Source organism: Phyllostomus discolor, chromosome 13 (genome assembly GCF_004126475.2).
Source record: "Phyllostomus discolor isolate MPI-MPIP mPhyDis1 chromosome 13, mPhyDis1.pri.v3, whole genome shotgun sequence".
NCBI classification, from domain to species: domain Eukaryota; kingdom Metazoa; phylum Chordata; class Mammalia; order Chiroptera; family Phyllostomidae; genus Phyllostomus; species Phyllostomus discolor.
In genome coordinates, this window is record NC_040915.2 from 41,938,683 (window position 1) to 41,954,881 (window position 16,199).

Here is a 16,199-nt window from a genome sequence, read left to right on the forward strand (position 1 = left end):
TAAAGGACAACTGAATCTAAGTTTTAATTAAGGGTTAGCTGAACCGCACTCACCCCGAAGTCTGGGGGCACGTGGGGTTTCAGAGTGGATGCGGGGCTGATGTGGGACCGCCGGCACCACAGAAGGTTCTCTCCCCTCCCCGCGGTCTGGGGTCTGCCGGTGCTGGCGGTGAGCCTTGGCCTCTGTGCTTAGCCGAGGAAGAGCGCCATTGCTCCTGTCGGCCCGATTCTCCAGCGAACACAGACATGATGTCTCAGGTGGGCCCGGCCAGGCTTGGGGCCGGCGCAGCCTGCGGTCTGTCCACAGGGGGGCTCTGACCCACCCCCCAGCCCCACTGTGGAGCTCGGCCCCCACAGTGGACACAGCCACGGCTGTTCCCCACCCGTGACAAGCCCTCTTGTCGCCGGCGCCCCGAGCATTCCTCTTTCCTTGGGTGCTGGGGAGCGTCCCGACTCCGTTACTCACCTGGAGCCGAGGCTTGGCTTTGACCCTCCGACACGCTCTGACCTTTAGTGCATGCTCAGAGCAGACAGCGGGCAAGTGGGCCCTGAATGTGACCAGTGTCTTCAGGGCGGGGCCAGACGCTGCCTTGAGCTTCACGCGCCCGGAGACTTCTCCGCCTGTGAGTCCTCGGCGACCTCAGTGCGGCTCCGCGGCCACGTAGCAGCGCTTTCCTGCCCCTGTGGCCGTGGCGGAGAGGGGCCTGTCGGCCAGGGGTGCACGTGGTCCCGGGGCCGCCGGGGTGACAAGCCGCGTGCACGCCCTTTGGTTTGGGGTCGGGACACCTGGCTTCCGCAGCAGGAGGGGCGCCGAAGAGACGCCTCCCGAGGGACTCTCTGCGCCTGCCCCCCCCGCCCCCCCCCCCCCCCCCGCTGTGGAAGTCGGGGTGCCGGGCTCCACGGCTTTGTCTCCCGGGCCCTTCAGCTAACCTTTCAGTTAAAAGCTAAGTTTAGTTGCCTTTACAGCTTGTGCTTCTGAGTTGAGTTGCTTTGGCTGACTCGGTCCTGCGTCCCCAGGGCTGGCGGGCTCACGGCTTTGTTGTTCTGTCTCCAGATTCTAGGCAACCCCGCGTCTGCAGGACGGGCCGACCGGCCGGACTCCGTGGGCCGCAGGTTTCCGCACGGCGGCGCCGGCCCCCAGAGGTCCCGGCCAGGGACGGGCCCCTCCACCATCGGTTAGTGTGCCTGCCCGGTGCCCCGTCTTCCTTTCGGCCGCGGGTGCGTGGCCGCGGAGAAGCGCAGTGCAGACGTTTAGAAACACGAGTGGGAACGGCCTTTTCGTCTAAACACGGGGACCCCCCCCAGCTGAGGCAGAAGGGAGGGGAGGAGGCCCCCACGTGTGAGGCTCTCCCTTGGGGGGCCCCGTGGCGTTCTCAGAAGACAGAAGGGCACCACCGTGCTCCGCGGCCCTCAGGAGGGAGGAGACGCAGCCGGCGTCTCCCCGTGCAGAGATGAAAAGTTGGAAACGCGCCCCTGAGTGCACGAGGCCACCGGCTAGGAAGGTGCCCTCCTTCCCGCGGGCGTCCCTGCCCCGAGAGGAGACGCAGCCAAGTCTAACTGCCCTTGTCTCCCTGATGGTGGCGTCACCCCTCCCACAAAGCTCCTGCAGAGCCCCCCCCAAAGAGGACATGAGCCCCCGAGAGAGCTGACGCAGCCGCCACACCCGCCCTTCCTCTGCTCCGTGGGTCCCGTCGGGCCGCACTGTGCAGACGCCTCTGTCGGGAGCTCAAGGAAGCAGGGGTTCTTGCTGTGGCCTGTACACAGGTGGCGTGCGTGGGGAGCGGTGGAAGGGGCCCGCCGTTCAAGTTCGTTCCCTCGAGGAAGGCAGACCCCTGAGCTCTGGCAGACCCAGGCACCCTGGAAAGACCCCCAGTTTAAATGATGTGGGGTGCTCACATCGGAGCACTCGAAACCCCTGGCTTTCCCGCAGCTGAGATGTCACCTTTCAACTCAGTGTCTCTGCCGGTGCCAGAGCCAGCGGCTTGGCTGTGCCTGCACCGCCTGTCTTCCCACGCACCGGGGACGCGCGTCGGCCCACCCGTGTGCTCGAGTGCAGGTGACAGGGCTCTGTCTGGCTGCTGGCCCGCCTGCCCCCTTCTGGTGACTGGGCTGCCCTCGCTGCCTCCTCCCCGATCAGCAGGCAGCCCGTTTTCTCCCTCCGTCACCATCAGGGGACGAGGGGTTTGCACGTTCGTCTAGCTGGTGGGCTAGAGTGATCCGGGTGCAGGCCCACCCTGGTGCCTCGGGCCGTCCCTGCACGCGAGCTAGGGTTTCAGGAAGAACCCTGTTTGCAGCTGGCCGGGAGGGGGCCGGCGGTCACCGCGCGGACTGTCTGGAACCCAAGGAACAGTGTGGTGGCTGCGGCAGGCCCTGCACTGGAAACCCCTCGGGCTTCGGGTGCCCATGGCGGTGGCTGTGGCGCCGCGGCGGGATGCTCAGCCCTCTGGTCCGCGCGCTTGCGTGCGGGGACAGCTGCGCGTGAGGTGGGCGTGCACCTCGCACACGCGCCTGGCCCGCGGGACCAGTCTCTGCGCACATGCTGCGTCCCATGCTTTCAGAGACGACAGAACTCGCGTGTCTGGGTGACTGGGGCTCCGGCGGGTGACCCAGCTCGGCCCTGTGTGCCTCCCGCCCCTAGATGAGTACGGCGACCGAGACCGGCTCTCCCCCGACTTCTACGAGGAGTCCGAGACCGACCCCGGCGCCGAGGAGCCCCCGGCCCGCATCTTTGTGGCCCTGTTTGACTACGACCCCCTGAGCATGTCCCCGAACCCCGACGCTGCGGAGGAGGAGCTGCCCTTCAAGGAGGGGCAGATCATCAAGGTGGGGGCGGTGCGGCCTGGGGCCCCCGGGGGCTGGGGGAGCTGGGCTCGGGGAGCCATCGCGGCCCTGCCCCCCTGCGCGGCTGGGAGGCCTGCGGGACGCACAGGGAGCCGGCGGACCTAGTTCGGAGCCCACCAATCACCGCACCGGAAGCGGGGTGACGTCATTCCGAGTCTGCCAATCACAAGGCCTCGGCTCCTCCCTGCGGCCCCAGGTCTACGGGGACAAGGACGCCGACGGCTTCTACCGCGGCGAGACGTGCGCGCGGTCCGGCCTCATTCCCTGCAACATGGTCTCCGAGATCCACGCCGACGACGAGGAGATGATGGAGCAGCTCTTCAGACAGGGCTTCCTCCCTCTCAACACGCCCGTGGAGAAGCTGGGTAAGAGCGGCCCGGCCCGCCCGGCCTGCCGGAGGGTCCCGGCAGGGCAGAGCGCGCCCTGCGGACCGGGCTCCGAGTCCTGCGTGCCCCCCAACAGCGACCGGAGGGCCTTCTGACGGGCGGGGAGGGCGGCTTTCTCACGCAAGGCTGACGCGCTGAGAAAGAGGCAGCTGCTTCCCCGTGGTTTCAGACTGAGTATCTGTGCCCCCCGCCACCCCATGACCTTGAGACCCCAGCTCCCGGGAACAGGTGTTGGGGGGAGAAGCTCCGGAGGTGATGCAGTCACGAGTGGGGCCCCCAGGGTGGGGTGAGTGCCCTCACAAAAGGGGCCGCAGGGAGCGCCCGCCCTCTTCTCTGGCGTGGGCTCCTCTGTGAGCCAGGGTGTGGAGACGGGCACCGGACACCCGGTTTTTACGCAACGTCACGTGTGTGGTCTGCGTTTTCCCACGTGCAGGGAACACCCACTCTTTACGAAGGTGCTCACTTTCTCTGAACAGCTGGAGACAGAGAGGTCGGTTGTATGCCAGTCATAGTTAGGGTTTCAGTACGCGAGAACATCAGGCTAACTTCTGAGCCAGACTTCAAGGAACAGGCACAGTTTGAGGACGACCCCAGGTGAGACGAGGCCACCCTCACTGGTGTCAGTGGACCTCCTGTGTCCTGGCTGAGGTTCGCGCACCTGCTGCCCCACTAAGCCCAAGAGCCGAAGCTCTCTGAGCCCCGCGCACCGAGTCCTCCCTTTCGCGGCCGACCTCCTTCCCCGACGTCGGCGGTGACGGGGCCACGAGGGGACAGGCTGCGCCCACAGACCGAGGACAGACACCTGGCAGCAGTCGGCTGAAGACCAGCAACCGGAATGGCATTGTCCGTTCGGTCAGACGTCTCTTTACCCCCCTCTGTGTTTCTAAGTGCGGCCAGACGACTGCCTGCCCCGCAGGTCCTGGAGTCCTCACGTGTCCGGGGGAGAGCCTGGGGCGGCCTCCCCGCCTGCCCCGTGCCCCTCTGCCCAGCTTCTGGCCAGTGGGGCCTCGGACAGACAAGAATAAACAGTGTGTGGGCTGGAGATGACATGAAAATCTGTAGAGATTTCTCGAAGAATCTCATAAAGAAAATCTCAAAGCCTCCATAAGGAAGCAGTTCCCAGAAGCCCCTAACCCGAGAGCTGACCGAGGCCCACAGCTGCACCAGCAAGGGCGTTTCCACGGTGACCGTGGACGTCTGAGGTGTACCTTTAAGAAGTCGTGCCGTCACAGCACTGCAGAACGCGGAGGGCTCTGGGCTTCGCCCGATGACACACGCCAGGGTCCGTGCGCTGAAAACCCAAGGACACTGACGACAGGAGTCACGGAGTTGCTGGGTGAAGAGAGATGCCGGGTTCTCGATGACGTTCGGGGGTCGGGCGTCCCCCACGTGGCCTGGAGGCAGAGGCGGTCCCGCTCGGAGTCCGTGCAGGGGTGTGTGCGGAACCGGCCAGCCACATGCAGAAAAGTGAGGGAACTAGAATCACCAAAGCAATTTTTTAAAAGAACAAAATTGGTAGAGTCATGTAACCTGCCTTTTTTGAAAGTAATATGTTTTTTAAAATTATGTACTTATACCTTGGCTGGTGTGGCTCAGTGGATTTTGCGCCAGCCTGTGAACCAAAGGGTTGCTGGTTCAATTCCCAGTTGGGGCACATGCCTGGGTTGCAGGCCAGGTTCCCAGTAGGGGGTGTGCGAGAGGCAACCACACATGGATCTCTCTCTCTCTCTCTCTCCCTCCCTTCCCTTCTCTAACATAAATAAATGAAATCTCTAAAAAGTCATTTACTCATTTTTAGAGAGAGGGGGAGGGAGGAAGAGAGGGAGAGAAACATCCATGTGAGAGAGAAACATTGATTGTATATACCTGGACCGGGGAATCGAACCTGTGAGTTCAGTTTGTGGGATGATGCCCAGCCCACGGAGCCACACTGGTCAGGGCTCATCTGATTTTAAGACCTACTATAAGGTCACTCTAATCAGGGCAAGGTGATGCTGGAAAAAGGCAGATACTTGATCAGCGGGAGAGGATGAAGCCCAGCCCACTCTCCCTGGCCACCAGGTCGCACTGACGCTGTGTAAACAGTTCTTGTTACATGAACAATGGCCGGGCGTCTTCTGGACAGACCATCTGAAAACGAGGACTGTGAAACTTCTAGAGAACTTTGTGATGATCTGGCAACTTTTTAAATAAGAGACTAAAATCACCATGCATAAAGGAAAAATAACCAACGTTAGGTTTTGTCAAAGTGAAATGCTTCGGAGCTTGGAAAGACGCCCTTGGAGGAGCAAAGGGAAGCCTCGGGCTGGCAGGGGGCACCTGCAGGTGGCTCAGCTGGAACGGGGTCTGTACTTCGGACCCACACACAACGTCCAAAGCTCAGCACCAGGGACACAGCCGCCGGTCGCAGTGTGGACGGAGGTGGAGAGAGTCTGTGCCACAGATGCACGGGGGTCACTCAGCACACGGACAGACGCGTGACTCCGTGGGCGAAACACCCGGTGAGCTGCAGACGGAAGGCAGGGCCCACGCAGCAGCCCAGCCGCAGCGGAGCCGGCTGGCCACGCTGTGGGCGGCAGTGTGGCACCTCACCGTCCCCTGCCGCCGCCACCGCCACCACCACCGCTTTGCAAAACGTGCCACGTCGTCCCACAGCTCAGAGGACAGAAGCTGTTCACGCAGTGAGCACAGGGCTGACGGCGGCACACGGACGTCACAGCCCCGGCGCGTCCGCACGGTGCAGCCCGCTCTCCAGCGAAAGGAGAGCAACAGGCCGGCAGGGCACGTGGTGGCCGGCCCCAGGGCGTCGTCCCAGAGGCTGAGACCATCCCCGAAGCTGTGCACTGCAGGTCCCACCCCGACGGCCTTCCGGAAGAGGCTGACGTGGGGGGACGGGAGACGCGCTGCTGGTTCCCTGGGGCGGGAGGGGGTGGGAGGGGGCACACGGGGCTTTGGGGTGGCGGTGCGAGCCGACGCACTGCAGCCAGGAAGCGCGGGCCGTGCGGTGCGAGTCGTGCCCCCGTGGGGCGTCAGCTGCGGGGGTTCTCAGGTGCCACGTCCCCTGGGGCACCGACGGGTCAGAGTGCTGTCCTCGCTGCTGGAATGTGCATGTTTTGTTTTAAGGGAACACAGTCCCCGAGCCCCACAAAGGTGGGCTTGCTCGTTCTGAGTTAGAACGAGACGTGGGGCTAGGACGCCCGGGGCACCGGCCCCGAAACAGAGGCTGTGGCCTGTGCCGTGAGCCTGATACCTGGCGGAGGGTGGTCGTCTCGGGTCCAGGCCGCGGTGACAGGGACGAGGGGCCTGGCGCTCGGGCAGCGACGTCACGATGGCTTTCTTCTCCCCCGGGTGCCAGCAGAGCGGACCAGAAGAGGCGGCAGGCAGCACCCCGTGCCCACGCGCAGGATGGTGGCCCTGTACGACTACGACCCGAGGGAGAGCTCACCCAACATCGACGTGGAGGTGCCGTCCCTCCTCCCCACTTCTCCCCAGCGCATCCCCGACACCGCGCCTGGGCGGGGGCCAGCCTGCTCTGGGACCCTCTGCGGCCCCCAGAGCGGGAAGGGGCCACCAGGGGTGGGGAGGGGCTGCCCTTGGACAGGCTCAGGGCACAGCGGCCTCCTTGGGCAGTGACCCGCACCCAGCGGCGAGGGCCCGGTAGTGTCATCCTGAAGGCAGGCGCGAGGGCCCCACGGTGGAGGCGCAGGCCCCACGTGGCTGGGCGGCCTCAGCACACCTGCAGAGCGGGAGGGACTTGCCTTTGGAGAAACCAGGTTCCCGCCCCCCGGAGCTGCCCTCCCGGGGGACAGGGTGTGTCAACCCCGCCTGCCACCCTGGGTTTCTAGGACGCCGGATAGCCTGGCCCAAAGAGCTCTGCCAGGCTCCGTGCGCCCGGCACCTGTGGCCCTTCGGTGGGGGCCCGCCCCCCCAGCCTCGTGGTCAGAGACGGAAGTGCATCGTCCTGTCCCCAGCCTGGGGCCAGCCCCGTGTGGCCCCTGAAACAGGTGTTTGATAGCCGAGCACAGGTCCTCCTGCCCTGGGGGAGGGTATTTGCACAAAGGTCCCTGAGGCCCCAGGTGCTCGAGGTAACGGTGCCAGGACCGGCGTTAGGACGGCCTGGCGGAGGGATGTGGCTGGGACCTGAGTTCTGGCGGAACTGGGATGCCGCCGCGCTCTCCTGCAGGGGCCCGGGTTCCGAGGGGCGGCTCTTTCTAACAGGCCCCACACAGACAGACACACTCGTCAGCTTTGTAGGTTAACACCAAAATCTCGGGACCGACGGGGGGCAGATCAGGGAATCACAAAACCTTTGTTAACCCCCGCCCCGCCCCCCCACACCCCGCTCGGAGGCCGAGGCCACTCACGGCGAGCTCTCTCCCCAGGCGGAGCTCACCTTCTGCACAGGCGACATCATCTCCGTGTTCGGGGACATTGATGAAGACGGGTTTTACTATGTGAGTTTCTGGAGCGTCAGGACGCACCACGCCACTCACCGGCGCGTCTCGTCTGGGGCGCCCGTGCTGTCCCTGGGGCGGAGCCCCAGTGTGGACGTGCTGGGTCGCAGGGCGGGCGGCGGGCTCCCACCGCGCTGCCCCGGGCCCCGGCGCCCCACGTCTTCACGGCACCGCCTCCCGCCCTCTGGAGGTTCTGTTCTGGCTTCGAGAGCAGCCGCTCCAGGGGAGGGAGGCAGCACTCCCTGGTCTTGCTCTGCGTTTCCCTGGTCATCACTGATGCTCGCGGCCACCACGGGCCTTCTTGGAGGAACCGCCGTTCAGGCCCCCATCTAACCGCGTCGTGTTCTGGTTGAGCTGCGGGCGTCCTTTCCCTGTCACGGAGGCCCCCGCCCCCCCGGGCCCCGTTCTGTGGGCTCCCTTCCCTGCCGGGCGTCTGGGTGGCTTCCGTCCCCTCACGGGGGGGTCCCCTCTCACGCTCCAGCTCCCAGAGCTGTGAGCAGAGGGCAGGCCGCCGCGGGCCACCCTGGGACGTGGCCTGGGGCACCCGTGGGGCGGGTGGGCGTCAGGCATGGGAAAGGTGCAGGGCGGTGGACTGCGACCCCCAGGGCAGGCGGCGGCTGGGCCTGCGGGTCGAGACCCTAGCTCTGTGCACAGAGACCAGTGCTCGGGGGGGGGCGTGGGGGGGGGGGGGGAAGGGTCCGGAGGGTCACATACCAGCCCGAAGCTGTGGTCTCGGGGGCTGGGGGCCGCACGGTATCCGCAGGGTCTGGACTTCCAGGGAGAACGAAGCCGGGCCCCAGGGGCATAGACACGCAGCAGGACAGACCCGCCCCCGCAGTGAACCCTGGGATCTGTTCTCCGCCTCCCGACCCCGAGCTGGAGGGCCTCTGTCTGGCTGGTGTTCCTGGGACCCTGAGTCCCAGCACTGAGAACCGGGACTGAGACCACCTGAAGCTCCAGACGGGCCTGGTGCCAGGGTCGCCCAGGCCCCACGACAGCCCACCCACAGGCCAGGTCCGGGGAGGTCACAGGGGCTGTGGCCACAATCAGGGCAGCTGTGTGTCGTGCCCCTGTCAAGCCGGAGGCAGCCCCCTCGCCGCTGTCCTCTGAGCTGTCCTGCGGCTGCGGCGGCAGCAAGGCGGGGGGGGGCACTCGGGGTCGGGGGGCGGCGGAGCGAGGGTCCTCCAGCCCCCGTGTGTCTGCAGGGGGAGCTCAGTGGGCAGAAAGGCCTGGTGCCCTCGAACTTCCTGGAAGAAGTGCCTGACGACGTGGAGGTCTACCTCTCGGACGCCCCCTCCCCCCACGCGCGGGACACGCCGGCGCGCGCCAAGGCCAAGCGGGTAAGCAGCCGTCCCCCGCGGGTCTCGTGTCCCTGCCGCCTGCGCGCGCACGCGGGCTGCCGTCCGTGCCGCGTCCTGAGCCGGAAGCACACTCCCCGAGCGCCCCTGCGCCCCTGCGGGGGCGAGCCCGAGAGCGCCCGCCTCTAGACTCACGCTGCACACACGGCGGCCCCTCCGGTTCTCACCGACCTGCCTCCACGCACAGGGGCCCCTCCCCCGTGGCAGACGCACACGCGGTCCCAGGGGCGCGGGCTGCCCATCCGCCCGCTGGCGCCAGGCGGCAGGGGGGCAGCCCCGCCGGGGTCCCCGCCCGCCGGCCGGCCTCGGTCAGAGCGAGCTGCGGGCTCCTCCGACGGCCAGACGGCACTCACGTCTAGTGTCTCATTTTTGTTTTGTCTCATCACTGCGAGTTCTTCTATATTATATTTTTATATATATATATTTTTATTTCTTTGCTCATCTGCTTGGAAACAGAAGAAGAGTGTTCATTTCACACCTTAATCAGGCAATGTAGCCTTCACGTAAGTGAGCAACTGAAGATACCCATAGAGCACCGACCTAAGCTACCTTAACGGACTAGCGCGGTAGACTTACGGTTCGCTGTGGGGTCGAGAGGAGGAGCACGTCTCAGAAAATCATTGGACCGACAGTGCAGGTGTCCGCCGCTGGGCGTCAGTCGCCAGCAGCCGGGCGTGGGGTGAGACGAGCCGTCCCTCACGGTCCCTTCCTTCCGTCCACTCGGGGAGCACTCGAGAGGCCCGCATTGGGAGTGCATTTCTTAAGAGGCTAATGGCGTGTTTACGTAGCGTGTTTCCAGTGTCTGCTCGTAACGAGGCTGCGTGTCACCTCGTGAGCCACTCTTGCCAAAAGCACGGCCTCGCACGAGTCTTTGTACTGTGGCTTTCGTAGAGAGGCCTGGGGAGGGCAGGCCCCCAGCAGGGTGCGCCCGGCTCTCCGGCCCCCAGGCCCCTGTGCAGCGGGGGCCAAGCTTCTCCCCAGAGCACAGAGACGCGGGGGAGGGCTGGCCTGGTGGCTGCCAGGGCAGCGCCAAGTCCGGTCTAGGGGACGTGCAGCTCCAATGATTGCCTCAGACGGAGGACATGGTATCTTCAGGTGACCCCGGGTGCTTGACGAGGTGTTTTCCATTAGAGTTAGACCTTGATTTTCAATCCAAGCAAGCTTGAAGCCCCTTGGCTGGTGCCCTCTGCCTGCTGAACACTGAACCCCGGGCGGTGCGGTGGGGGGAGGGGCCTTGCTCTGGCGAGGTCAGGCAGCGAGGGGCAGTGGGCCCACAGGTCAGGTGTGAGGACAGTCGGGACCTGGCACTGCCACCAGGCACCTCGTGGTGAGCTCAGTCGCTCCAGTTTAAGGTCAAGGTCGTGGAGACGCTGAAACTCACCACGTGCTCACAACCGACAACATTCCCCCTCTGGTTACGTGTGAGCAACGACCGCACACAGTGAGGGCCTTGAAGCTTTCTTTGATTGTGATTAAGGTTCATTTTAGTTTTCTTTGCTTTCGACCGGTGTGCCATCTCCAGTGTTTCTGACCCCGGGACGCACGCAACCACCCCAGGGCGTCTGGACCCACGTAGCTTTCAAAGGCGACCAAATTCCCTTAAGAATGTTCCCTTTGAGATCACCAGTGGGAACTCGGCCACCTTTACTATCAACTTAGTTTAAAGTAGCCCCCACCCCCTGGTCTTAATTCACAAGGGAGGTGATTCCCTGGCCAAAGCGCTGGCCGCCCTGCCCTGAGGACCCAGACTGAGCCGGCCAGGCCTCGGGCCGGAGACACTGGGGCGGCCCCCCTGCTCCGGCACCACCCCCTTGAGAGAAGGAGGAGCCCCCCCTCCCCGGTGCGCGGGCCGGGCGTGCGGCGCGGCCGCGGGGCCTGGCGGCGGCGGCGCTGACGCTGTCACACTGTGCCTACTAGGTTCCTCCCGAGGGGTCGGGGACAGCAAGGAGAGCGCCGTCCCCCACGGCCCACCTCCACGCGGGGTCACCTGCGTCGTCTCTGGGTACTGGGAGTCCCGGGAGAGGCAGGGAAATGTCCTCGAGAAAGAAAAAGGGGCTGCTTTTCAAGGGCAAGAGACTGCTGAAAAAGCTGGGCGCGGTGAAGTGACCACGGCTGCGACGGCTCCGACCCCCGCGGGTCTGTGACCCCAGACGAGGGCTCTCACCACTGCTCTCCCAGGACCCCCCCCCCCCCGACCCCGCGGCGGGCGCTGCCCCTCCGCCCACCCGCCTCAGAGGCTGCGGCCCCCTGGCGGTCACCGCCCAGGTCTCGTGGGAGGGCCCCCCGACGGGCCAGACCCCGGCAGCCCCCACACCGGGCCCTAGTCTTTGTGCACTTGTCGTCTGCCCTATGGGAGCGGCTCCCCCCTCCTCCCTCCCCAGTGCTTGCCCCACGCGCGGGACTGTCACCGAACTCTGGTCCTGAGGCCTCTAGTCGGGCCGCCTTGGTGTTCTGCCTTACTCCTGCACAACGGTTTGTACTGTCTAATAAAACTTCGCTGTCCGCTGTCTGTGTGGTGCGTCCAGTGCTCTCCACCCCCCGCACACCCAGGGGTCTCAGGCCCGCCTGTCCGGGCGGGGGGCTGGGAGGTCCTGGGTTTGCTCGGTCCGAGCGAGCTCGGTGCCCAGCAAGGGTGCACTCCCCTAACGCAGAGCAGAGCAGAGCAAGGGGCTCCCTCAGCAGGGCCACCTCCCCACCTGCCAGAGCGCTGGCACTGCCCACCGCTTTCTGTCGCGCTCTGGCCCGTGGGTGTCCGGTCCTCTCATCCCTCGTTAGAACGCCACACACAGACACAGCCAGCCCCCGGAAAGCCATCCCTCACGCACGAGCACAGCAGGGCGCCCCGGCTGGGGTCTGCTCCCGGGGTCCCCCCAACCCATGGGCACTTGAACAAAGATTTACAGAGTTGCCAGCAGGTGCATTTGATGGTTACTATTTTGTAATTCTTGTCCACTTGTAAATTGTTTTTACTCTTTATACAGACTTTTCAGACTGCCTTTCTTTTGTAATTTATGGAAGGTTTATAAATGAATGACAGAGCTTTCCCCATTGTGTCTTCAAAACTGTTGTCAACTGTGATGGAACCTGTGTGGCAGACGAAGAGGAAATGGCCCTGTGTGGTTAAGTGCGGTGTGGGCGTGTGCATGTGTGCGGCTAGTGTCGAACATTTCCTAGAAATAAAGCCGGTTATTTTGTACGACGCCATGCATTCTGTGGTGTTTGAAGCACTCGGTTACAGCGGCACAGCCGAGTTCTCCAGCACGGACAACAGAAAGTCTAACCTTCTCTGGAACTCCTTCCTTCCCTAACACAGTCCTGACCCACGGCTTGGGCACCGTGTGCAAAGCGCTGTCACTCACCTTGGTGACAGCCTGGTCCGGGGCACAGCCAGGCCGTCGGCACCGAGTCAGCGTGTCCCGTGCACAGGAAACCCTCCCGTGCCGCCCAGGCCAGAGGCGGGAAGGGGGCGCCCCATCTGCGCCCGCGCCCCCGGCACGGCCGGCATCCCAGCGATGGGGACCACGAGCGCCCGCTCAGCCGGCATCGCACGGCAGCACTCCTCGAAGGCAGACACTTTTCCGAAGCGCCCTTGTGAGTTTAGCATTCTCCTGGTAACGGGGTTTGCCCTCTTAGTAGGGGGCCAAACCAACACGCCTGTGGCGAGACGGAGTGGCATTGCAGTGCCGTGACTTTGGGACCTGACGTCCGAGTCTGTCATTCCACCGCCACCCGGCATCATCCCCGAGCGACGTCTCCTCCTGCTGCTGCGGCGCGAAGGGCTGGCGACGGGTGTGCTGCGCAGCGGCCCAGCCGCAGGACCTGGAGCCAGACCCGCACGCGCAGGGCGGGGGGCGCTGGTCCCCAGGGGCTGGGGGAGGGGAGCGGGGGCTGGTCGAAGGGCCCGCGGTTTCCGTCCCACGCCAGTGGATTTCGTTACGTGTGAATGCCTCCCGGCCCTCTGGTGTGGAGGGAAGGCTGAAACGCTAGGTTAAGTGGAATGTTTAAGTTTGCTTCACAATTCCAGCTTAAGAAACACTAATGTAAGTGTGTGTGTGTGTATACTCAGTGCCACGGCACACTCAGAGACGGTGGACGCGGTGAAACTCACGCCGTACTTGACCACAGTAAAAAGGAAACCGACGACAGTTCCTCCAGACGGAAAACCCAGCAGCCAAGGCGGCCCGGCCCGCACTCCTCCAAATCGTCTGAGACACAAATCTCCCAACAAAACCCAAAGCGACGACGAGCCGGACGCGGCTGGGGTGGAGGTCGCCAGACATTTAAGGAGCACAAAGCGCCCACTGTGTGCAAGTTCTTCCTGGAGACCAGAGGAGGAAAGTGCCCGCGCTCGTGAGGCCCGCATCGTCCTGACACCCGGCCTGGACCAACGCGCTGGAGGGGAGCCGCAGACAACGGGGCCGTGAATGGACATTGAGGAAAAGCCTTAACAGAGTATCAGTGGAGCGAAGCCAGCAGTGTGCGCAACGGCTGGCCATCGTGCTGAGCAGGTCAGCGCGGGTCGCTGCACCAGCAGGACAAAAGGGACGTGCGCGCGCTCGTCGTTTCCATGGCAGCAGGGGCCGCCCTGGACAAGGTCCACGCCTGCCCAGGAGGCAGGAAAAGAAAGAAATTCGTCTCCACCGGCAAAGGACGCAACCCGCACCACCCTCCGCGGTGAGGACTGGCCGCGCCCCTTCCGCCGGGAACCGGGCGGGGTGTCCACCTGCCAGCTGGCGTCTGGCCCCGTGCGGGGCTTCTCCGGCACGGCGGGAGGGAGGAGGAGACGAGGCCGCCCACCCGCTCGGGAAAGGGGAGGGGAAACGGTCCCTGTCCACAGGCGACACGACCCTGTGCAGGTGACGCGCTCGGTGAGGTGGCAGAGGGCCACGTCAACGTGCAAAAGTCAACTCTCGCTACACACCAGCAGGTGACAGAAGCGGAAAGTGAAACGCTCCCACGTGACATAAAAACACGTGCGGTTGTATCAGCATCAGAACCGTGAAAGACTCGGGGACAAGTTTAATGAAGTGTGTGTGAGGCCGGAGCACTGAGACGTGTAACTGTTGCTTAGAGACCGCCACGGGGCTCCTCAGTCTCCGTGGTGGCAGGTGCAGGAGTGTGTGATTCGTCACAGCTCGTCAAACCGCCTTCACTTACACGAAAATTATCCCTCAATGAAGCCGACTTAAGAAGCAATGGCCTGCCAGTTGGGGAAGAGAGGGAGGAGCTGGTGTCTGGAGGTTCACAACTGCCCAGAAAGAAGGTGTCAGTGCACCTCTCTGTGTGCACAGGCCCTGGGTCCCACGGAAGGTGCGAGGTGGCCCAGGAGCAACCCCCAGGACCCGGCCCTTCCTGCACGGTGTGGTCTCCGTGGGCCCAGGACCACGGGATGCCTGCCCGAGCCGTGGCTGAGGCCTGGCTGCCCCTCCCCAGGAGTCCTTTCATGGAGGGGGGGGGGTCAGAGACATGAGCTAGGCTGTCACCTTTGTCCCTCACAAAGGACGTCGACTAAAACCAAAGCAGAAGGAAGCGGACCGGGGGAGACGGAGCCTTAGTGTCGTCTCATCAGCCCGACTCTCTGGGCCCCTCTGCACGTCCAACCCCCAGGTCTGTGCGGGGCAAGGCAGGTGATCCGGCTCCGTCGGAAGCCGTGGCCCAGGATAAACAGGAACTCGGTCCGTGGCCCCCCGGCTCCACTGAGTCCAGCGGCTTTGTGCCTCTTGAACGAAGTCTTCAGCTCATGGCGAGGGAGGGCCTCCTCACTGCCCCCTTCTCAGAATTGCCACATTTCCCAAATTTTTCACGGTTTGGGAGACAGGACAGCCTTCCAACTTTAAGGGGTAGTTTAAAAACTGCTAAGAATGAGGCTTTAAGGACTGAGGTTATTGACCATTCATGAAGACCCATAAAAAAAAGCTAGTGCCCACATCGCCCCTTTACAGTCGCGTGATCGGACTTCCTTGTTTTCCTTCGTACTGTGACAATTTTTGCCATTGATTTCCTTTCTCTGTCTGGCATTCTTCTGAACTTCACAGTCCTCTGTGTTCTTCTGATGTTAGAGACCACACAGGTCAAGAAACCTGGACTAATAGCCAAGAACAGGGTTAGCAACAGTTACTAGCTCCAAGAACTAAAAACAACAACAAAACTTAGTGGTTTTATTCACGACGTTAATAAGGCTGAATCCAAAAGGTATTTACTGTGCAGGACAAGCAGCCCCACTGAACTGTGTAAGCCGCCGTCCCCGTGGCCTGCACACAGTCGGCGCTCTGTCCGTCCCCCCGACGGGCGGTGTGTAAAGGGGTCACGACACACGACGTCCGTCCGCAAGAGGCCCAGCCGTTGCTAATACAATGAGAACGGTTTGCGTGGCATCGACGTGCCCTGGCAGCCGCAGAGCGTGGACTGGAAGGCACATGCGTGAGCAATGACGACCTCACTGGACCCGTCGGTGCAGGCGGTGGATGCCGTTGAGTGAGCGTGTGTGCTGTGTGGCCGTCACATTAAGAATGACTGAGCGAGAGCAATGAGTCTGCATCCATTTTGCGTTCAGCTTGAACCTTCCCCCACGGAAACGGTTCACGTGACTCAGAGGCCGCAGCTGTGGGCGCCTGCTGGTTGGCGGCTTCATCAGGGCAACCCCTCTGCTAACGCATCACGTCTCACGTAGAGTTTTTTGGTGAAACATCCAAGTACCCAGGCGACTCAGCCTCCCTACAGACCAGACTTCTGGCTTTCCCCGAAACTAATATCCCCTTTGAAAGGGAAGAGACTTCAGACCATTGATGAGATTCGGGGAAATAAGACAGGGCAGCTGATGGCGATGGGGAGACCTGTGTGAGGTCCCACGGGGCCTGCTTTGAAGGGGACTGAGGCGTCACTGTCCTGTGTACAATGTTTCTTGTATTTTCCTCAATAAAAGTCTCTATTTTTCATAGTGCATGGCTGGATACCTTCTGGACAGACCTTGTACAGTTGGTTACTCAGCAACCTCGAACCCGCTCTTTGCAAAACTTTCCCGAAAACCCCCACAGATGTGCAGGCACCTGCTCCCGACGGCGCCGACGCCGGCGGCCGCGCTTCCTCCGGGGCTCACGCTGCGGCCCTGCAGGGGGAAGCCCTTCCCAAGGCAGCTGCGTTCTGACGCCGGGCTCCGCGCTG

At 63.4% G+C, this 16,199-nt stretch overlaps 1 protein-coding gene across 8 annotated transcripts in view; it reads left to right on the forward strand.

The window, feature by feature from the left end:
• The window catches only part of RIMBP2 (RIMS binding protein 2), a 44,521-nt gene extending 32,978 nt beyond the window's left edge, over positions 1–11,543 (forward strand). For 2 of the 8 annotated variants that reach the window (XM_036013820.1, XM_036013815.1), the window contains 7 exons: positions 1,054–1,174; positions 2,638–2,822; positions 3,037–3,205; positions 6,582–6,688; positions 7,609–7,680; positions 8,886–9,020; positions 10,956–11,543. In XM_036013820.1, the coding sequence (XP_035869713.1) occupies positions 1,054–1,174; positions 2,638–2,822; positions 3,037–3,205; positions 6,582–6,688; positions 7,609–7,680; positions 8,886–9,020; positions 10,956–11,144 (978 nt within the window). In that variant the 3' untranslated portion in view covers positions 11,145–11,543. Of the gene's footprint in view, positions 1–1,053; positions 1,175–2,637; positions 2,823–3,036; positions 3,206–6,581; positions 6,689–7,608; positions 7,681–8,885; positions 9,021–9,494; positions 9,908–10,955 lie in introns of those variants that run through there. The other 6 variants (XM_036013814.1, XM_028503592.2, XM_036013819.1 and 3 more) reach the window with 4 other exon arrangements.
• Positions 11,544–16,199: the final 4,656 nt, after the last annotated feature.